The sequence below is a fragment of the Theropithecus gelada genome, chromosome 6 (genome assembly GCF_003255815.1).
Source record: "Theropithecus gelada isolate Dixy chromosome 6, Tgel_1.0, whole genome shotgun sequence".
Lineage (NCBI taxonomy): Eukaryota > Metazoa > Chordata > Mammalia > Primates > Cercopithecidae > Theropithecus > Theropithecus gelada.
In genome coordinates, this window is record NC_037673.1 from 40,620,442 (window position 1) to 40,643,194 (window position 22,753).

At 41.2% G+C, this 22,753-nt stretch overlaps 1 protein-coding gene across 1 annotated transcript in view; it reads right to left on the reverse strand.

Moving 5' to 3' along the window:
- Window positions 1-6,334: 6,334 nt before the first annotated feature.
- MROH2B (maestro heat like repeat family member 2B) overlaps window positions 6,335-22,753 on the reverse strand; it is a 74,283-nt gene continuing 57,864 nt past the window's right edge. The window contains exons 30-42 of the mRNA XM_025387450.1: window positions 21,281-21,433; window positions 18,638-18,795; window positions 17,996-18,122; window positions 17,320-17,507; window positions 16,037-16,177; window positions 14,233-14,347; window positions 13,479-13,625; window positions 13,051-13,233; window positions 8,982-9,137; window positions 8,506-8,637; window positions 7,990-8,092; window positions 6,925-6,990; window positions 6,335-6,473 (exon numbers count right to left, since the gene is read on the reverse strand). Coding sequence (XP_025243235.1) covers window positions 6,367-6,473; window positions 6,925-6,990; window positions 7,990-8,092; window positions 8,506-8,637; window positions 8,982-9,137; window positions 13,051-13,233; window positions 13,479-13,625; window positions 14,233-14,347; window positions 16,037-16,177; window positions 17,320-17,507; window positions 17,996-18,122; window positions 18,638-18,795; window positions 21,281-21,433 — 1,776 coding nt within the window. The 3' untranslated portion in view covers window positions 6,335-6,366. The remainder of the gene's footprint in view (window positions 6,474-6,924; window positions 6,991-7,989; window positions 8,093-8,505; window positions 8,638-8,981; window positions 9,138-13,050; window positions 13,234-13,478; window positions 13,626-14,232; window positions 14,348-16,036; window positions 16,178-17,319; window positions 17,508-17,995; window positions 18,123-18,637; window positions 18,796-21,280; window positions 21,434-22,753) is intronic.

Here is a 22,753-nt window from a genome sequence, read left to right on the forward strand (position 1 = left end):
GGGAGCTACAATTCAAGATGAGATTTGGGTGAGGACACAGCCAAGCCATATTATTTTACCCTTGGCCTGTCCCAAATCTCATGTCCTCACATAAAACACAATCATACCCTTCCAACAGTCCTATCAAGTCTTAATATTCCAGCATTAGCTCAAAAGTCCAAGTCCACAGTCTCATCTGAGACAAGGCAAGTCCCTTCTGCCTATGAGCCTGTAAAATCAAAAGCAATTTAGTTACTTTGTAGATACAATGGAGGTAGAGGCATTGGGTAAATACACCCATTCCAAATGAGAGAAACTGGCCAAAACAAAGTGGCTATAGGCCTCATGTAAATCTGAAATCCAATAGGGCAGTCATTAAATCTTAAAGTTTCAAAATGATCTTCTTTGACTCCATGTCTCACATTCAGGGCACGCTGATGCAAGAGGAGGGCTCCCATGGCCTTAGGCAGCTCTGCCCCTGTGGCTTTGTGGGATACACCCTCCCTTCCTGGCTGCTTTCATGGGCGGACATTGAGTGTCTGTGGCTTTTCCAGGTGCATGGTGCAAGATGTTAGTGGATCTACCTTTCTGGGGTTTGGAGGACAGTGGCCCTCTTTTCACAGCTCCACTAGGCAGTACCCCAGTGGGGACTCTGTGTGGGGGCTCTGACCTCACATTTCTCTTCTGCACTGCCCTAGCAGAGATTCTCTATGAGAGTTTCGTCCCTGCAGCAAACTTCTGCCTGGACATCCAGGTATTTCCATACCTCCTCTGAAATCTAGGTATAGGTTCCCAAACCTTAGTTCTTGACATCTATGGACCTGCAAGTCCAACACCACATGTAAGCCACCAAGTCTTCAGGCTTGCACCCTCTGAAGCAACAGCCTGGGCTTTACATTGGCCCTTTTTAGCCATGGTTGGAGCTGAAGCAACTGGATGCAGGGCACCATGTCTCGAGGCTGCATAGAGCAGGGTAACCCTGGGACCTGTCCACGAAACCATTTTTCCCTCCTATGCCTCCAGGCTTGTGATGGAAGGGGCTGCCATGAAGGTCTCTGATATGCTCTGGAGACATTTTCCCCATTGTCTTGGTGATTAAAATTCAGCTCCTTGTTACTTAAGCAAATTTCTGCACCCAGCTTGAATTTCTTCCCAGAAAATAGGGTTTTCTTTTGTATCACATCATCAGGCTGCAAATTTTCCAAACTTTATGTTCCACTTTTTATTGAATGCTTTGCCACCTAGAAATTTCTTCCTCCAGATACCATAAATAATCTCTCTCCAGTTCAAAGTTTCACAGATCTCTAGGCTGGGGCAAAATGCTGCCAGTATCTGCATAGCAAGAGTCACCTTTCCTCCAGTTCCCAACAAGTTCCTCATCTCCATCTGAGACCACCTCAGCCCGGACTTCTTTATCTATATCACTTGTCAGCATTTTAGTCAAAGCCATTCAACAAGTCTCTAGGAAGTTCCAAACTTTCCCACATTTTCCTGTCTTGTTCTGAGCCCTCTAAACTCTTCTAACCTCTGCCTGTTACCCAGTTCCAATGTCGCTTCCCCATTTTTGGGTATCTTTACAACAGCAACCCACTCTCTGCAGTACCAATTTACTGTATTAGTCCCTTCACATGCTGCTGTGAAGAAATACCCAAGATTGGGTAATTTATAAAGGAAAAAGGTTTAATTGACTCACAGTTCTGCATGCCTGAAAAGGCCTCAGGAAACTTACAATCATCATGGGAGTGGAAGCAAACATGTCCCTCTTCACAAGGCAGCAGGAGAGAGAAGTGCTGATCAAAGGGAGAAAAGCTCCTTACAAAACCATCAGATCTTGTGAGAACTCACTCACTGTCATAAGAACAGCATGAGGGTAACCGTCCCATCATTCAATTACTTTCCACTGGGTCCCTCCTACGACATATTGGGATTATGGGAACTATAATTCAAGATGGTATTTATGTGAGGACACAGCAAAATCATAACAGAGACTCTCTCACTTGAGTAACCTGCCTGTGTTTGAACTATAGAAATGAACCACAGAGGGCCCTGGGCGAGTGACTGGGAAAAGAAGTATCAAGGAGGAGGACTAGTGACAACTCTCTGAGGGGGAAATGGTAGCAATATTTGTTGAGGATGAAAAAGAGATCTAAATGTGTCTCCTGTTACAAAGCCTGACTGTGGTGTACTATATGTTATGAGAGCAAGTGAGAAGACTTTGATGGGGTCTGGCAAGAGAAACAATTATGAAGCAGCCAGAGCAGGAGCACCAGATGCTGAGCTGAGATCTCCTGAATTAGAGGGGCCACCTCATCTTCAGTCTCCTATGAAGGGCAGCAATATTCACAGGGTCAGGAATATGGCCACATGGGGCTGAAATCATCAGCTGGGTTTATATACCAACCATTAAGTTTATGCTAATATTTGTGATTATAATGATAAATTTGTTAATATCATTAATATTTATATTGCATAGTTAACAATATAAATATTAATTAAACAATGATTCTGTGCCGGGCTTCTAAATGCTTTACTTGTGCTATAGAATGAATGTTTGTGTTTCCCTCTAATTCATTTGTTGAAACCTAATGCCCAAGGTGATGGCATTAAGAGCTGGAGCCTTTGGAAGTTGATTAGGTTCCACCCTCATGAATGGGATTAGTGCCCTTATAATAGAGGCCTGAGGAAGTTTGTCTGCCTCTTCCACCATGTGAGGACACAGCAAGAAGGAACTGCAGGAAGGAACATATGAAGAACGAGTCCTCACCAGACACCAAATCTACTGGCACCTTGATCTTGGACTTCTCAGTCCCAGAACTGTGAGCATAAATTTTGTGGCTTGCAGATTACTAAGATATTTTGTCTTAGCATCCTAAATGGACTAACATATTTAGTCAGATAATAATAATCAAATTATTATCCTGATTTTACAGTTGTGGAAATTGAAGTACAGAGAGGTTAAGGGGTTTTTCAAAGTCAAATGGCTAGTAAGTGGTGGATCCAGGATTTGTGAGAAAGAGAGTCTTAGAACAAGTCTTAGAACTGTCTAAGATGAGGGTTTAGACAGTTAAAGTTTTCAGAGGCAATGTGTGTTATGTGTGGCCATTCTACCTAATCTCTACTAATCAATCTATGAGAAAGGCCCTATGCTGCATGCCGGAATGGGGGCTGTGGTGAAGATATATCAATACCCGACAAAGTCCTATGTGAATGAATTTACACTCCTGTTGAGGATGTCCTATAGTTCTGGGGTGGCTCAACCCAAATTCTATTAATACTTTTTGCCCTACATTCTGAAACTGTCCTGTGCAATACCATAATTACTAGCTATACATGACTATTTAAATTTCTGTTAATTAAATTAATTAATTAGGTTTGATTTTTAAAAAATGATAAATAATAAAATTATTAAAATTAAATAAAATTAAAAATAGAATCCCTCAACTACCTACATTTCAAATGCTCAGTTGATACACATGGCTAGTGACTACCATGTTGGTCAGTACAGAAAGAAAAAATGATTTCCATCATTGCAGAAGTTATATTGGATAGCACTATTTTTGCAAGGTCATCTGACTTAAAATATCTGCCAAAAGATTTCAACTAAACCCATCTCTTTTGCCTTCTTTTTTTTTTTTTTTTTTTTTTTTTTGCTCTGTTTCACATATGTTGTGCTTGGGAATAGCTTCTGACTCCATTAAGAAGTTAATGAAAGCCATTACCCAGAAAATGTACCTATGCAATTCTATGCAGAAATTCTTATACAACTTTGGTGGGATCATGGACTCTCTGTGTAACAGTTACCTGCTGGTGCCTAGCAAATTACCTCAAAACCTAGTGGCTTAAAACACTGAAGTTTTATTATTTCACACAGTTTCATGGTTCAGGAATTTGGGAATAGCTTGGTTAATGATTCTGGTTAAAGATTCTCATTAGGTTTTGCTGGAATTGCTAGATTTTGCTAATAAAAATATAAGATGCTCAGCTAAATTTGAATTCACGATAAACAAGAAATAATGTTTTAGTGTAATATATAACTAGGTTATATTTTTACCAAAAAAATTCAACATTTATCTGAAATTCAAATTTAACTGGGCAGGTGTATTTTATCTCAAAATCCTAGGTTGCAGTCAATGTGTGAGTGAGCTGGGGTTTCAATCATCTGTAGACTAACGGGCTCTTGGGTCCATTCCGGAGATGATTCACTTACATGCCTTGCAGCTCAGTGCTCATTGCTTGCAGGAGTTTTTTTGCTACATGGACCTCTCCACAAGGATGCTTGGGTGTCCTTACAATACATCATGAATGAATCAAGAAAATGCACTATCACTTATGACCTTGTTTTGGAAGTCATATTCCTTCATTACTGAAATATTGTATTGGTTGCACAGGTCAGTTTTATTCTTCGTAGGAGGGGACTTCCCAGGGGCATGAATACCAGGAAGCAGGAATCACTGGGGCTATCTGGGAGGTTGGCTCAATTCCTTGGAATTTATACACAGATTTTATAGAATGTGAGCTCCATGAAGGCAAAATTTTTCTATTTTCCCTCCCTGTTGTGGTTCCAGTGGCTATAACGATATCTAATAAAATATATAAAATGCATTCAATAAATGTTTGCTAACTGAATAAAGAAATTAACTCCTAGTCTATAAGCTCTTACCCAAAAGATTCTATTGCTCCCTAGGTTTTATATAAACAAAGATGTTTCCCCAAAGAGCTTGGTGATGAAGATATTAGAATACAAGTAATAAAAATTTGCAGGGACATTCTAAAGTAATATATTAACAATGGTGCTAATAAATGATCATGATAGTGCTTTTAAGTGAGTGCCAGTATCTGTGTTAGAAACTTCATTTTAGGGCTGGGGGCTGTGGCTTATACCTGTAATCCCAGCACTTTGGGAGGCCAAAGTGGGTGGATCACCTGAGGTCAGGAGTTCAAGACCAGCCTGACCAACACGGTGAAACTCTGTCTCTACTAAAAGATACAAAAATTAGCTAGGCATGGTGGTGGGTGCTTGTAATCCCAGCTACTCAGGAGGCTGAGGCAGGAGAACGGCGTGAACCCAGAAGGTGGAGCTTGTAGTGAGCCGAGATTGTACCCCTGCACTTCAGCCTGGGCGACACAGCCAGACTCCATCTCAAAAAAAAAAAAAAAAAAAAAAGGAAACTTCTTTTTAAGTACATAATTTCATGTATGTGACCTCTCACTTATGCATTGTGAAAAACAAGAAATAATAATGATCTCGATACTATGAAGAAATGAATGCACTCACGCACACACATATACACGGGCTTGTGTGTGTGCATATGCACTATTGCTCTGGGATAAAAGCAGAAAGGAAATGATGACATTTAATAGAATGTCAGACAGGGTCTTTTGTAGAAAAGTTCCTGGCATAGTCTTGATACATAAATTATAACCTGGGAGAGAATAGGTAGGTTAAAGTTTATCATAAGACTGATTTTAAAAAGAGGAGTGTGGGTAGTAATTCAAAGCTGACAAAGATCTGAGAGGAAAGGGCTACATGTGGAAAATAACAGTGGACCTCTTTTTAGTGGCAGCAGAATTGTGTGGGTCAAGTTCTGCCACTTTTTGATATCTGCTGGGACTTACTTTCTCAAGATAGAGGGCTATCTTAGGCAAAGCCATGTGGCTATCACTATCCAAATCACAGGTTATTCCTGAAGTGAACTTGTGGGATTTGCTTTTTGCTAATGGAAGCCACCAAGGAGATTCTTTTATTATTATTATTATTATTATTATTATTATACCTTAAGTTCTAGGGTACATGTGCATAACGTGCAGGTTTGTTACATATGTATACTTGTGCCATGTTGGTGTGCTGCACCCATCAACTCGTCAGCACCCATCAACTCGTCATTTACATCAGGTATAACTCCCAATGCAATCTCTCCCCCCTCCCCCCTCCCCATGATAGGCCCTGGTGTGTGATGTTCCCCTTCTTGAGTCCAAGTGATCTCATTGTTCAGTTCCCACCTATGAGTGAGAACATGCGGTGTTTGGTTTTCTGTTCTTGTGATAGTTTGCTGAGAATGATGGTTTCCAGCTGCATCCATGTCCCTACAAAGGACACAAACTCATCCTTTTTTATGGCTGCATAGTATTCCATGGTGTATATGTGCCACATTTTCTTAATCCAGTCTGTCACTGATGGACATTTGGGTTGATTCCAAGTCTTTGCTATTGTGAATAGTGCCGCAATAAACATACGTGAGCATGTGTCTAGAGGAAGAAATATACCACCACTTCAATATCCCCATCCTAGGCAGCATCTCTTTCCTCAAAATGCTGCAAGTTTGTGAGGTAATAGGATGAAGACAGGAGTCAGATATAGGAAAAGCCAGCAGTTTATTTCTTGATGGCTTACAGAGGAATGCTTGTCTCTTTACACCTTCTCAGGAGGGTCTGCAAAGCAGCCTCAGCTGCTCTCTGGACACTAATACATGGATCTCGACGAAGTGCTTGGAGCCCTGAAATGGCAAGAATAGCAAATAAGCACATGAGGAGAGTCAGAGCCCAGCAAGAAGGGCAAACCAAGCCAAGGCCCAACTTTTTAGCACTGAGGGTCAGATCCAAGTGGGGCTCAGGTCCTCATGCTCGAATTTTATCCTAAAAGGTAGAATGTGGAACTACAAGAACTGCTTTTAACATTGAAATAAGGGAAGAGAAGCCCTCACCTTGTGATCAGTAGGTTTAGGCAATTGGAAAGTTGTAGTCTATTGGTGTTTCTGATGCCTGCAAAGAGCTGGAGCTGGAGGTTGCTTTATACCCTGGAGAAATTCTAGTGTCTATAGAGCATCAGATACAATAACTGGTGCTAAGATTTCAAGTTCTGGGCTCACGTGGAACTTAGAGTAGCAACATTTTCTCTTTTCCTAAGAATGTAACAATATGCTGGGAAGAAACCAGGTTGGTACTCACGTGTGATCAGTTGTTCTCTGTCTAGTAACTCCACATATTGGCTGGTCAAATTGAGAATAATGGCATCTAAAGTTAATAAGAGACAATGTTACTGATTTCATTATAGAGGAAGAAGCCATGAAAAGTAGATCAGGTTAGACTCTGCACCTGGTGAGAAGGTAAATGGTAGGCTGGTGAATGAGCAAAGTATATGACTGCCTTTGCACCCCCTAAAATGATGTCAGGGTGACTTCTATTGGGTCCAGAGTGCCATGCCTGCAAGTAGTCACTTATCCAGAATATTTGGCAGAGTTCACAGAATGATCTTCTGAGGAGGCTAGTTGTTGTTGGGATTTCAAGTGTGTGTAAGATAGAATCTCTGTCTTCAAAAAATGTATAATATAGTTGGGGGGATCATATATATGTGTCAAGAAGGAACCCTCATATTTTTAATTTGGTCTTAAAGGTGGTGAAGGGAGTGGGCCTGTAGTCTCTTGGCTGAATTAGTTGGAACAGGCTTCAAAGTAAGACTTAGAATTTCATGATAGAAGGATCTTTAGAGACTTACTTATGTTTTATTTTATACATCAGACAGAGAGGTAACATAAAGTTAAGTCAATTTCCAGAATCACATGGCAGAGCCAGGGGTTGCTGGCCCCCACATGAACATACTTCCCACTTGTATCATGTTACCAAAGCTCTCAGCTTGAACTGAGCTTTGGATGTTGAGTGTGGGTTATCTTATGAGATGAGGTGAAGAAAAATATTTATGTAAGAGCAGCAGCTGGGAGCAAAGATTTGGGGAAAAGAAGGAGCAGAACTTGGAGCCAGAAGGAGCATGAAGGGCTCAGATGGGAGGAGAATTAGTGTAGGTGAGTCAGGAGTGGTCATGAGTTTTCACTGCAAAAGGAAGCAGGTTTCTTTGCGGGAGGATGTTACAAGATGTAAGATAAAAGCCCTTCCTGAGATTTAATAAAAAAGGTTATATTGGTCATACTAGTGTTTATACTGGACAGCTTCTGGTCAAAGCAAAACCAGATGGAAAGAGCAGACATATCTGGGTAGGAAATGGGGGTGTGTACTCACCTGTGAGTTTGACAGCTGCACTCCTGATCACCTCCCAGCTGCTAGTGAAGAAGGTGAAGGAGTGTGTGTGGAGGATCCACAGAATTTCCTGGTTTTTCTTGGCCTAGAAGAGATGTGAATTACAAAGAGAGCAACTGGAAAGTGAACCTTTGTGACATTCAGCATCCTATAGGTCCTCAGAATGGATCTGTAAAGGCCAGTGAGCACTCATACAGCCATAAATTAATTGACTGAAAATTGTCTTATGCGTATTTTGATCTACATTTAATCAGGAAGGCATCAGAGTTTAAGGGATTAATCAACTGATATGAATTTTAGGAACCGAGGAGAACACATCCCAGTCAGGACTTGGGAATGGAGCAGAGGGTCCTGTGGCAGGATACCAAGGATCACTGCCATCCTTCCAAGGCAGTTCTGGCTCTGGCCAGATATTCCTTGCTACATTGTTTGCCCTTCTAGGATTTGTCTAGACCCTTGTCCTGCCTGTTTTGGAGGCGGCATCTATTGGACACTCACCAGTTTCACACAGAATTGCCTATAGAAATCCCTGACCCTTGGTAGATCCTGATCAAGGAGATGGTCTAATACCCCGTAGAGTTCCTGGAGGCCCAAAAAGGGAATGCAGACCATCAAGACATCACGGCAAGCCTGGAAAACAGAGTTTTCTGCATCACAGTCCAGAACATTAGGATCTCCTTCCAGAAGGGAAAAAATGCTGAACAGTACTGAGAAAGAAGCAGTAAAAGTCAGTGGTGTGAATGGCTTTATAGTCATTGCTGGCACCTTCCCAGTTTCAAGGATGGAAGAGTAAACTCGGGAAGAGATGGCAAGAAGAACCTAGAATTGGAGAAGAGGTTTTCAGATTCAGTTCTAAGGGGTGACTTTAGATCTGGCACTTTAGATCTGGCTTCTGGTGCAGCTAGACCAGGTTTATTGGTGCTTCTCAGCCATGGGGAGAGCAGGAGGTGCAGGTGTCTGTGGAGGGCACTTACAACTCCAATCTTGGGGTTGGGATCCCAAAGGTGCAGAAGGAATGAGATCAGGCTCTTTTTTATTTCTTCAGCAAAAAAAATCTTCCACCTTCTTCCTGTTAGGGATGCCAGGTCCTCAAATAAGAAGATGGCAGTCAATCTCACATCATCCTGCTCCTGTGGTGACGAATACATGTTGTGGTGAATATCCTCCTCTCAGATGCCATTCCCTGCCAGCACACTGTCAGCTCTAATCCCACCCTTCCCACTTCAGCAAAAGAAGGCTGGAACCCAGGCACTGGTCCATCATAGTTACAGCCTCTAAATGTTCCAAGAACTCGCTTTCTTTCCCTGAAGCTTTCTCTCCACACTACATGAGTTTAAAAAAACCCTGGGTCTGGGGTTTATGTGATGCCAGAGAGTTGATTTCTGTCTTTGAGTAGCCAGTGGGGAAGTGTGAGCATGACCACAGGAATGATACACAGGGGTACTCATAGACAAAGCCAGGGAGGGCTTCTGCCAGTTGTGTATTTTACTTAGTTTGGTTGCGCTACTAGCTTAGAATTATGAGGTCTCTAATCTTAATTGTCCAAGGCCTAGTACTGTTCTCCATGACATCAAATATTTTCTAAAGGGATTACAGGCAGTTTGGGAATTTGGGCCTTGGTTCTTAGAGAGGTTAAACACAGAAGTGCCTAGCTCTACTCTTGAGTATGTGAAGTTATGGAACTTTCTTTTTTTTTTTTTGTCTAGGATGGCAAGCAATGATTTTAGGAAACCAAGAGAGGCCAGGTGCAGTGGCTCATGCCTGTAATCCCAGCACTTTGGGAGGCTGATGCGGGTGGATCACTTGAGGTCAGGAGTTTGAGACCAGCCTGGCCAAAATGGTGAAACTTTGTCTCTACTAAAAATATATAAATTAGCCAGTCCTGGTGGTGTGTGCCTGTAGTCACAGCTACTTGGTAGGCTGAGGCACAAGAATTGCATTGATCTGAGAGGAGGAGGCTGCAGGGAGCCAAGATCATGCCACTGAATTCCAGTGGTGAAGGAGCGGGACTCTGTGTCCAAAAAAAAAAAAAAAAAAGAAAGAAAAAAGAAAACAAGAGAAAGGTGGTGGAGGAAGATGGCCTCCTGTTATCTCGTTAGAGTTATGTTTCAGAGTTCCGACAGGGAAGAAACGAAGCGAGATGAATTTCATGGAAGATTTTTTACTTTTAGGCCCAGAAAACCAGTTTAAAATACCCATATGAACAAAGAGGGATTAAAGAAAAAGCAGTCCTGAATAGCAGAATATTATTTAGATCCACAATAAAGTTAATATAGATCTTCTAAAAAAATGATGGTTTGTTGGGCAAAGGCCGGAAAAGCTCAGATGTGACCTTGTATAATGAAAATGAAAGTAGAAACACGTTCTTTAGATTTATTAGGAATAAGGTCAGGATATATTTTTAAAAGATATCTCTTTAGAAAGAGAAAGCTAACCAAAAACAAGGTACTAGAAAAGTAGAGAAGCATCTTGTTAAAAAAGTTTGAATTTTGCAAAATCAATGAGCTAATGATAGGTCCAGGAACAATCGACCAATTGGGATGATGAAAAATCTGAAAGAAAAAGTGGCAAAAGGGTTTTGGGTACTGGGAGAAATATTAGAGAACGTCTAGTCCAATGTCCTCATGTTTGCTTGAGAACATTGAGTCACAGAGGGTAAAGCGATTGCTCAGGGTGACAGGGTAGGGAATAGTAGCAAGAAGGGAATGGAGCATGTGGCAGCAGCCACATTTTCCGTTCTATCATTTCATTCAAGTGTCACCATGTTTTGAAAAGTCTAATAAAGTAGTTAAATATTGAAAGAACCAAAGAAAGGAAACTTGGAGATTATAGAGAGCTATGCTTAATCTACAGAAAAATATTGGGGCAATAGATCATAGAGTTAAATATACTTATGTAAAGATGGCATTACTGGAGAACAAATAAGAGCCAAAGTTTTGTCCAATTTTACTTTTATGCAAACATGATGGAGTTGACACCTATTAGAGATGAGCAAGGTCTGAGCTAACAACCAGTAAGACTTTAGCACATTTTATCCTTCTCTGATGACACTGAGAAATATTATCTTGACCACGAAATTGTTAAGTGGACTTGTGATTTACTGGAGGCTCAGATCTAAAAGAATGATTATCAGATCAACAACAATCCAGGAAACTTAACAGCTGGGGTTCTGAAGGAGTGACTTCAGCCCTGTGCAATGAAGAAAAAGAATATCATTGTTATTTTTACCCCAGTAAGCATTTTTGAGGACAAGATAATTAAAAGTTGCTGTTGTTTTTTTTTTGTTGTTGTTGTTGTTGTTTGTTTTTTTTGGAGACAGAGTTTCACTCTTGTTGCCCAGGCTGGAGTGCAGTGGCATGATCTTGGCTCACTGCAACCTCTGCCTCCTGTGTTCAAGCGATTCTCCTGTCTCAGTCTCCTGAGTAGCTGGGATTACAGGCACGCACCAGCACACCTGGCTAATTTTTGTATTTTTACTAGAGGTGGGGTTTCACCATGTTAGCCAGGCTGGTCTCAAACTCCTGACCTTAAGTGATCCATCAGCCTCAGCCTCCCAAAGTGCTGGGATTACAGGCATGAGCCACCATGCCTGGCCTAAAAGTGATATTGGTTAATTGGAGGAAATAGTTGGAAACAAGCAGAAAGATATTTTCAAAGGCCAGGTTTAGGCTAGCACATACGCAAGAAAAACCACAAAAATACAAAACTGAAGAATGCTGCGGGCATATATTACAGACTAAAATCTAGAGGTTCATATAGTTAGCATGCCAAGATCAGGAAGAAAGGGCAAAATTTTAAAAAAATGGAGCAAAGAAATAGGAAAAGGTTGGATTTGAGAGGTAATATTTCCTTAGATTCTATTCAGTACTTCTTGAGCCTCATTTAGAGGTCCAACTCAGTCACAGGCTTGCAAAATATTTAATGAGCAGAAAAATTAGGTTTATGATGAATAATGAGGGAAATGAAGACTTCTCAAGTCTGCAGACGGTAAGGTAACTAGGTAATCGAATAAAGCCTTAATGTTTATGAAGAATGCACTAGAGAAGGCAACTAGCAGTTTTCCATCTCCTTTGACAATAGCACATGAGGAAGCAGATTTAGATTACAAAATAATAGGTTTGGGTTAAAAATATTTTTACATCGATGGCAATGAATAACCAAAAATAAATACTAAAATGGGCTTCCTGGAAGGCATAAGGGAAAATTACCCTCTGCCTAGGACTGCTCACTGATCTTTTTTTGAAATTGGGATTATGGAGCAGGCAAACTTTTTCTCTAAAAGGCCAGACAGTAAATAGTTTAAACTCTGTGGATCCTAAGGTCTCTGTAACAGCCAATCAACCCTGTTAGTGGAGTGTAAAGGCAGCAATAGACAATAAGTAATCAATGAGTATGGCTGTGTTCCAATAAAATTTTATTTACAAGAAGAGGCTGTGGGTGGGATTTGGTCCATGGACTGCAGCTTACTGACGCCTAGATAAAATGAGTCTCTGAATGTTGGAAGTGGAAAGATAGTGTTAGAAGCAACATTGTCTTTATTCAGGTCCTAGTTTCTCTTTGAGTACTGTCATACTTGAGATGAGGACTTAGGTGCAAGTAATTTATTTGGGAGGTGAGCCCAGGAAGCATGTTGGGGAGTGGGAATGAGATAGGGAAGGGAGGAAAGCCAAGAAAGGAAGTATTAATGAGTGTGCTACTGTTATGAACAAGTGGAGCTCAATCTTTCTGAGGCGTGAGGAAGCCGGGAAATTTATCTACAAACTCTTGTTTCTTATTGTTTGAGGGTCCTTCCCAGGGCATTTCTTCCCCCAACAATTCTGGCTCACTCAGCTTAGACCAATCATGACTGCCAAGCCACAGAGCACCCTCAGGCAGAGAGACACAGGAAGCCATCAGCTTGTATGGAGATTGTGCAGGTGACTTGTCTGGGGCAGGTCAAGGAACATGGGTGGGACACCGACAATGTCTTCTGTGAACACTACCTAAACCTTTTTCTGTTCCTTAACTTCTGGGGAGGGAAGATTCCTAAACAGGCTCACTTACATCTTCAAAGAAGGTCCTTGTTTGCAGCACTATTTCCTTGAAGTAGAAGCTCACATCTCGGTCTGTGAGCAGATTCAGGATTTTTTTTAGAGCCTTCAAGCTTTCACAGACGACTTCGGTGCGAGCCAGGTGATACAGGCCTCTGATGATAGATTCTAGCATTAACTGCTTATGTTTCTTCACCTATTTTGAAATAAGACCTCTTAATCTTCAAAATTGTTCTGTGCGCATCTGGAATAGGGAAGGAGTCCTCAGACAAGAGGACTGAAATTTTGTCAGGGTCACATGTACTTCAACCCAAGAACTACTACTTCAGCAATGTATCTGGATTTCCAATTAATTTTTATGCAACTACTAGGTGTGGGTTAGGAAGTAATTATTTCAAAACTCTACTTAAGTGAACCATTTCCCCTTAGAACGCCTTTTACCTTGTGAGGAGCCCCAGATGCTGTGTTGCCGAGCCCTCGGATGGCCATCTGCCTCAGGGTGGCGTTGGAGTCCCAGGCACTTTGATCCATCAAGATCAGCACATCTCGCAGATTCCCATGCTTCCAAAGGATTGGCTCCTTCATGAGCTGAAACCAACACACTCCTCCCCTTTAGTTAAGGGTGTGGCCCCCCACTTCAGGAGAGTGCCAAAGACGTCATAAGTACAATTAAAGAGAGGACCCCACTGCTTGTGGAGCAGAGGAGGAAGCCCTCTGGGGAACCAGCAAGTCTTGCTGAGGCTGAGCTCTAGATTTGAGCAGCGCACAGGTCAGGCTTACGTGGTGCTGTGAACCCGGTTACCTGCATAAGAGATGTCTAGTCTCAATGGAAAACGGGGCAGGGAAAACAGGAATGATTGATAGTTTTCCTTCTCTGGATTGGCTGGAATAGTCTTTAGGCCAGAATTTGAAGCATCAGTGCTACAATGCTTTGTTTCATCCCTCACAGATTTATTGTCCCCCTTTCTCTGTCTTGTGCAAACTAGAGGGCAGGAGGTGGGTGAGGTGGTTTATTTTTCCTCTTTCACCCCCTGCTTAGGTACCATATCTCTGGCAGTAGCTGGTCTCTCCTCTATTAAAGCCCCACACTTTGAAGTCTCTCTTCCCTGGTTCCAGTGCACACTGGGCTCCAGACCCTAAGAGAAATACCCCAAGGGGACCCAGTGAGTGTGCTCTGAGGGCTGCTCTCCCTTGCCTCAGAGAAGAAAGCGGTGCCGGTTATCCGGTAGTTCTCCGAGGAGGAAGTGAGAGATGAGAGCAGCTGTTCCATGATGTCCAGTATGACTCCGTGTTGCCACACTGCCATGCTCCTAGAAAATGCACGTTTTAGCAGAGACTTATTTTTCTAAACAACGGAGGAAAGCTTAGTCTATTTGTTCATCAGGCAAGTAATTTGTCTAAAAAGGAATGCTTGGCTGGGGGTGGTGGCTCATGCCTGTAATCCTAGCACTTTGGGAGGCTGAGGCAGGTGGATTGCCTGAGCTCAGAAGTTCGAGACCAGCCTGGGCAACACGGTGAAACCATGTCTCTACTAAAATACAAAAGATTAGCCAGAAATGGTGGTGGGCGCCTGTAGTCCCAGCTACTCAGGAGGCTGAGGCAGGAGAATTGTTTGAACCTGGGAGGCAGAGGTTGCAGTCAGCCGAGATTGCCCCACTGCACACTCCAGCCTGGGCGAAGAGCAAGACTCTTGTCTCAAAAAAAAAAAAAAAAAAAAAGAGACGCTTGATGAAAGCCCACCAGGGCTTAAATTTTAAAATGACCTATCCAACTGTCCAATTTAAATGTAGTTTGAAATTCCATCAAAAAGCAGTCTAAGGACATGAATAGATAATTCTCAAAAGAAGATATACAAATGGCCAACAAACTTATGGAAAAATGCTTAACATCACTAATGATCAGGGAAATGCAAATCAAAACCACAATGCGATACCACCTCACTCCTGTAAGAATGGCCATAATAAAAAAAATATTAAAAAAAAAGATGTTGGCATGGATGCCATGAAAAGAGAACACTTTTTCACTGTTGGTGGGAATGCAAACTAGTACAACCACTATGGAACAGTGGAGCTTCTTAAAGAACTAAAAGTAGATCTACCGGTTGATCTAGCAATCCCACTACTAGGCATATCTACGCAGAGGAAAAGAAGTCATTATACAAAAAAGATACTTGCACACGCATGTTTACAGCAGCACAATTTGCAATTACAAAAATATAAAACCAGCCCAAATGCCCATTAATCAATGAGTGGATAAAGAAAATGTGATACACACACACACACACACACACACACACACCATGAAATACTACTCAGCCATAAAAAGGAGTGAAATAATGGCATTCACAGCAACCCAGATGGAACTGGAGACTATTATTCTATGTGAAGTAACTCAGGAATGGAAAAGCAAACGTTGTATGTTCTGTCTCATATGTGGGAGCTAAGCTATTAGGATGCAAAGACATAAGAATGATACATTGGACTTTGGGGGTTTGGGGGAAGGAGCAGGAGTGGGGTGAGGGATAAAAGACTACACATTGGGTACAGTGTACACTTCTCAGGTGATGGATGCACCAAAATCTCAGAAATCATCACTAAAGAACTTATTCATGTAATCAAACACGACCTGTTCCCCAAAAACCTAATGAAATTAAAAAAAAAATTTTTTTTTGAAAGGCTGATTAAGAAAATGTTCAACAGAATTCTAGGTATGTGAATATTAAATATTTCTTTCAAAAAATAAGTATAGTTTGTCTAAAGATGTTCACCTGAATCATGTTTCTTGAGGTGAGTGGTGTGTGTGGGGCTGATCTTACCGTCTCTTCCCACTCCCTTTTCCTTCTTCCCTGTTTGTCCTCCTTCGACTATTAGTCCTAAGTGAATCATTATGCTCAGTGAAGTTGCCTGTATTGCACGTTTTTTTTTTCTGTTTTTGTTTGTTTGTTTGTTTTTGTTTTTGTTTTCTTCTTTGTATCTGGTTCTAGAAAGTCTGCACATTACCTGGCCAGTGAACATACGCCTATGTGATGTGTACTAGGACTGCTGAGGAGAGTCCATAAGTTGTCCCCCTCATCAGATTCCTTTGCAAGGCCTTCTCTCATGGCTTGGGCTTGCAAACATCTTAGAGTAGCAGTTGAAAGCCTAAAGAAGACAGTCAGCGTTACAAAACTAAGTCAACCCTTATAGGGAATTGCAAATTCCCAAGTTTACCTTCCCACTCCTCACAATGCTTTCCCACCGCTGGACTAGGGGATGTTGTGTAAGGGAAAAACAGGCAGCCCTATGCTCACATTTTAGCCTTAGGATCCTTGGGGACATTCAGATGACGTGGGTCAGTAAGTAATGCCACAAAATCTTGTCAACACTCCCCCCATGAGAAAAAATAAGCCATAAGAATAAAAAGTGAAAAATACCATATTTCACTGATTCTAAAACAGCATCTCTAAAATCAGGATGCATCCTGCAGTAGATGTGTGTTACAATTGTTCTTGGCCAGACAGTACTTGTGACGTAGTTGCTATTGTCTGTGCATTCACATCTGTTGCCTGTTAAGGTATAGCTCTTTATATTACCATCATTTATGTAAAGTTACATGTATTATTGGAACTATTACTTTTAATAGTAAAATCAGCAATTACTTTTGCACCAACCTAATACATGTGTTGAATCTAAATGGTGTTTAAAGTGTCTTTAAAAACGTTGCACTATAATTTTACACTGGAATGAAAAGTTCTGCAAAAGGCAAGGAAACAGAATGATGTGATATAAAATGAAAATTTATACCTCATAATCCTAAAAGAGTTCCTTTGATAAGTACAGAATAAAAATTTTAAAGTTTAAGAAAGCATTGATTCACTGCTTACTTTAGAGTCCTTTTCTGTTTTCTCAATGGTATGCAAAAATGCTTTTTTTCAATTGCTGAAGTCTCAGAGTTTATGAAATATGGTATTTATTTTTATTTTTCTTCTTTCCCTGGTGGACTTGAAGATCACAAGATTCCAGCCTCTCTAGGAAGATCTCAATGATAGAAACCAAAGATAATACAGTAGTTTCTCTAGGAAAGAAAGCATAGACCCTCATTCTTTAAGTGACTATTCTGTGTAGCTACACTGGATACTGGCTCAAGAAGAACTATGGTGTCATGGCTTAGGGACAGTAGAGCCTTGTTTCTTCATGGACAATGGATGTTATGACAGAAAGGGCAGACCCTGACTTCTGCAATGCTGCTCCTGGAGTCTGGGATTGGGACCTCTGTGGAAGATGCTTCCTGATTGGCCGTTTACCTGCAGGGGTCTGGGATCTGCTGCTGTTCTCCCTGCTGCATCACATGCCGCCTGCGGCTCCAGGAAGAAGTGGGCATCTTCTGGCCCAGTGTGCAGCTAACCAGCTTCAGGAGGAGAGTGAACAGCTCTGAATACAAGCCGGTGACAGAGGTGCCTATTGAGATCACTTCATACATAGCACAGGCCACCTGAGAGGAGAAAGGGCCTCTTGGTCAGGCAGTCTCATTTCCTCCAACACCATCTTCTGTCTGGGCTGATGTTCAACTTTGTTTTCTCCACCAGTAAAAACACATAGAAATGGGAGGGTTTATTGTCTGGAAATTTCTCAACTCAGGGACTGCCATGTTAGTCCTGTGACTGCCAGGGGGATACTAGTCAAGTAAAATAAAATGTTTTCAGCATTGGGGTTTTTCAACAAAAAAGGGTCCTTCGGATATCTTCTGGACTAATCTAGAAATATAGATACATAGATTTTGGGGGTGGGGGTTGATGAGAAATTTGCTTCTAAAAATGATCAGCCACAGACAAAAGTACAGCCGTAACTATAAACTGAATAAAGTTAGGGTATGAGAGAAGGAGGTGTCATTAATGTGAGAGCACCAAGCTCCAGGTGGGGATAGATCATAGAGGATGGCACAGTCTCAGGCAAGTGATGGGTTCAGGCTGTCCAACTCACTGAAATTGCCTCAACCCTGGCGATGTCATCTTCTAACTCGGTCTCCAGTTTGTCTATTAAGGCTTGCAAGAGTTTCCCACTGGAGGCTGGCTTTTCAGCCAGCGCCTTCCACAATGTCTTTGTGTCCCTAGGGTGGCAAAGCAGGAAATTGGTAGATAAGGCACAACGCCTCAGGCTCTAAGCTTCTCCATCTGACTCACTCTAAAATCACATTATGACTAATCACAATTTCAAGGGCAGATGGACATGCTGCCATGCCTGGGGATAAGAAAGATGTTTTACATAACAATTCAGCAACCTAGCCTTGGGTTACAGAACTTTGTTAAAGTCCACTAAGATGGGAACCTCTCATGTAGGTGCATTCTAGGCCACCAGAAAGGGGAGGATATTCACTTTTTAATATTCTCTTATTCCTATGGCATATGGTTAAAAATATTATTATGCAATACATATATATCTTATATATATGAAAAGCACTTGGAAAAACCTCATTTGTGATTCAAATACCAATTGTTAAATTGTTATTCAGATGAGCTATTTTCAACCTTTGTTTGCTATCTTGCTCTCAAACCATAAATCCCTCCCCAAGGCCTTTCAGAGTGGCCTTCTCTAGGAGAAGGAATCAGTTCAATAAGAATCTACCTGTCAAAGGGCAGAGGCTTCTGTAAAAGGTTGTCAACAACTGTTTCCATGTGAAAGCTGGCTATCTGGGAGATGGCTTCTAGCATGAACTGAAAACTTTCTTCTTTTTGTCTGAGGACTGGCATGTGATGGTAAATTGTGCTTAAGATCTCCAATAGCTAAAGAGAAAAAAGCGAAGTCAAACATTAAGTTGCCATTTTCCCTCTATGTGAATGACTCAGAACAGGTACCTGTCGTGGGTGGGCAGTTGATGAATTCTAAATAATGTTAAAAATAATAATTGATTTCACATGTGGCCTATTTCTCACTCAGGAGGATTATTCATGAATTGGGTATTTATTCCTAATTCAATTTAGGAAACATTTTGTGAAAGAGTGTATTATGACAGTTGCTGTGTTTGCCATTGTTGCAATTTACCAAAGATGAAAAAGATGTACCCCTTTTGCAAAAAGAGTGAGTGATCCAATAAAAAATATCAATCACAGACCTAAAGTCCTGTACTTCAAGGCAGTCTATGGCAAATGGTATACATGAGGTGCACACAACCAGAATCCAGGAGGAACTGATTCACATTGGAGGGCCATTTGGTTTGGGTCTTGAAGCATTTGTAGCAATTTCAAAAGGCAAGGTGGAGACAGATGGTGGGGAAGGGCATCCTCGTCAGAAAGAAGAAAAACAGACAAAGATGTGAAGTTAAAAGACATGAGAATAGGTGGAGCACAGAGGATTTTTAGGGCAGTGCAACCACTCTGTATGATCTTATACTGGTGGATACATGTCATTACACATTTGTCAAACCCATGACTGTACAACACCAGGAGCGAACCCTAAACCCTAAAGTCCATGAAACTGTGGACTTTGGGTGATAATGATGTGTAATTGTAGGTTTACCGATCATAACAAATCTATTCTGGTGGGAGATACTGATAGTCGGGAGGCTGTGTGCATGTAAGGGGAGTGGGTAGATGGGAACTGTGCTTAATTTTGCTGTGAACCTAAAATTGCTCTAAAAAATCTATTTTTAAAAAAATCATGGGAACATGGGCATAAGAAAATGCTGAGATTCCTAGTGTAGGAGAATGGTCCAGGCTGGAGTGTAGAGAGAACAAGGGTAATAAAAGGAAGATGACTTTATAGAAAAGATGAACCCAGATCTCAGAGTACTGAATGCCACCTTTATGAATTTGGATGTTAATCTGTGGGCAGTAGGGAACGATATCACACATTTGGATTTTTGACATGGACAAAGGCATATATCTATGCTAAAGTAACTTTGCTTCTAGTAGACATTTCTTTCTCTTATTTTGGATAGACATTTAAGTTAGACATTAATTTAAAATATATTTTCTCTGAATTACAACTCCTTAGTTATAAATAGCCCCCCTTTATGATTACCACAGATTCCCAGCTCAATGATGGTTGGAGAGTATTTAGGTCCCTATTGTAAGCCTTTTCCTACTGTGTGAACAATTCTTTATGCTATACACTCAAATATATGGACATTCCACATTTATCAATTTATCAATTTTGGCTGTCCAGTGCCTACCACATAGTATATACTCAATAAATGTTTTCAAAAAGACTTATTAAAAAGCAATTAGCACAGAGGAAATTTTCAATGCCCTTAACACAAAAGCTGTGCTTTGGAGAGTCTTTAAATTGAGAGTAGTTGACTGGACCATAGGGACAAGAACTTCTTTCTCTTACTCCCTTTGAATTGCTTTCATTTAGTTAAAGACTTTTTCTTTTCTTTTCTTTTTTTTTTTTTTGAGACAGAGTCTTGCTCTGTTGTCCAGACTGGAGAGCAGTAGCACAATCTCAGCTCACTACAACCTGTGCCTCCCTGGTTCAAGTGATTCTCCTGCCTCAGCCTCCCAAGTAGCTGGGATTACAGGCACCTGTCACTATGCCTAGCTAAATTTTGTATTTTTAGTAGAGACGAGGTTTCTCCATGTTGCTCAGGCTGGTCTCAAACTCCTGTCCTCAAGTGATCCACCTGCCTTGGCCTCCTAAAGTACTGGGATTACAGGTGTTAGCCACCTCACTCAGCCCATTTTTCCCTTCTTATTAATGTTTGAATAACTTGTATTCTATTTTTGACTTCAGAAGAGAAAAGAGAGGTATCTCCACTTGGAGCTCTTAACCAAGCTTCCTGAATTTAAATCTTGTTCACTCTGCTTAACTCTCCAGTTGGGAAGAAGAATTGAGGACTTTTCCCAATCCAATGGTTATCAGACAATAAACACTATGGGGTGTGGGAGAAAAGCCTGAAGAGTAGCAGTGAAATTAGAAACTCCTGCCCTCGGTGGTTGTCTCAAAGGCATCCACATGGTCACTCTTATCCTTACAGCTCTAACAACCCAGTTTTCAATCATCCAAATGGCCTTGTTTCAAAGATGCTTCCTCTAGCCAGAGTGAGACAGTTTGAAAAGCTTTTATATTAAAAGACAAGAGATGCAACTGAGACAGGACCTCAACATGAGCCTTGTTGTTAAACACACAATGTGGGTCTCTAATGAGGCCTCTTGAGGCTGTGCAAGCCTTTGCATGCCGCCCATCAGTGGACAAACAGAGGCAGTGGCTGACTTGGCATTTTAGAAATGATAGAATTCTGCTCAGTTGTAAAACTGGCTATCAGTTCACCTGATCTTCCAGAGCAGCTCCCTGCTCCTTCAGGACAGTGATCATCCATATGCCACAGGCCTTTGTGCATGTGGGGTTGAGGCTCTCCAGACCATCCAGCATTTCCTCTAAGAACATCAGAATTTCTTCATTTGGGATGAATTTACTGACAATCTGAAAATGCACCCAGAAAGATTCATGTAATCAACCACCCCATTTTATATCTAGATACTTACCACATGCTGTTATGGTTTGTTTTAGGGTATTAGAAGCCACTGAACTTTTCAACAGTTTTGACTGAGGCCCCAGAAACTAGAGAAAATACTAGAACAGGGCATAGACATGACCTTTTATTACTAAGCAAACTTTCCATGGAGTTGTCTTTTTATCATTTCATATTTATTGAATCCTAAGCCTGCTGAGGCAATTTCCTCTCCAAGCCTAAAGTTATAGCATACTACATAGGGAAAAATAATGTAGAATGCTTATATAGCAATATATACATTATAAATTCCTTTTACATACATTCATATATCATAGAAACATGTCTTGAATCTGCCACATAATACCTAAACCTTGAGAATTCAGGAAAATCTATCAATATGTACTAATTACCATGCTGAATAGTCAGGTGGTGGACAATGTACATACGGAGTATGGATTATTATGAGCCTTGCTTCTTGCTCTTCCATATTTCAATATTAAGAACAGTCCATAAAAGGTCAATAAAATGGAAGAACTTTGCAATTGATATCTCTAGGTGCAAGCACTATACAGAATGCTTGGTTGATAGCAGTGTGTGAATTTGAGTGTGCATGTCTGTGTGTGTGCATTAATGAAAAAGGAGTGGGAGGGCAGGTGAAAAGCTGGTGTTTGAATGAGTTCCAGGATCATTATCTGGGGAATTAACTAAGCAAAATGGTAATGATTATGAGTTTGTAGACATGAGAAAGTTCCTATTTACAGTGGTCTTCCCCTTGCATTAAGTGGCCGGATGACATTGTGAAGATATGAGCTCCTTTCCTTGAATATTTGCACATCCAAGCCATTCGCTGAGTTATTATGGTTCTAAGATCAAAGGACTATGCCATGGCTACCATTCTATGTAACTCCAAATGCTTGCCTGTTGTCCAAGCTTCATGATTAGCTGTTTTGTCTCACAGTGGGTTGGATGTTGATTCAGGAGCAAAGGAAAGAAGGGAGCTCATGTTTTTGAGCACCTATTATGTGTCGGGCACCTTTTAAGGCATTTGACATATGTTCCCTTCCTGTCCCCCAAATGGCTTCTCTGTCATTTGCTGATCAACTACTCGTGTCTCTGCTACAGCCACCTTCCTTGGTCCCAATTGCCTCATTTGATAGCTGGAGTCTTGCAGTTTCCTCCAAACTGACTTCCCTAATTTTGCTCTTAACAGTCTACATTCAAGTCTCCACATAGCTGCCAGAGTGGCCCTTCAGAAATGTAAGTCTTGTTGTGTTTTTCCTCTCAGAACC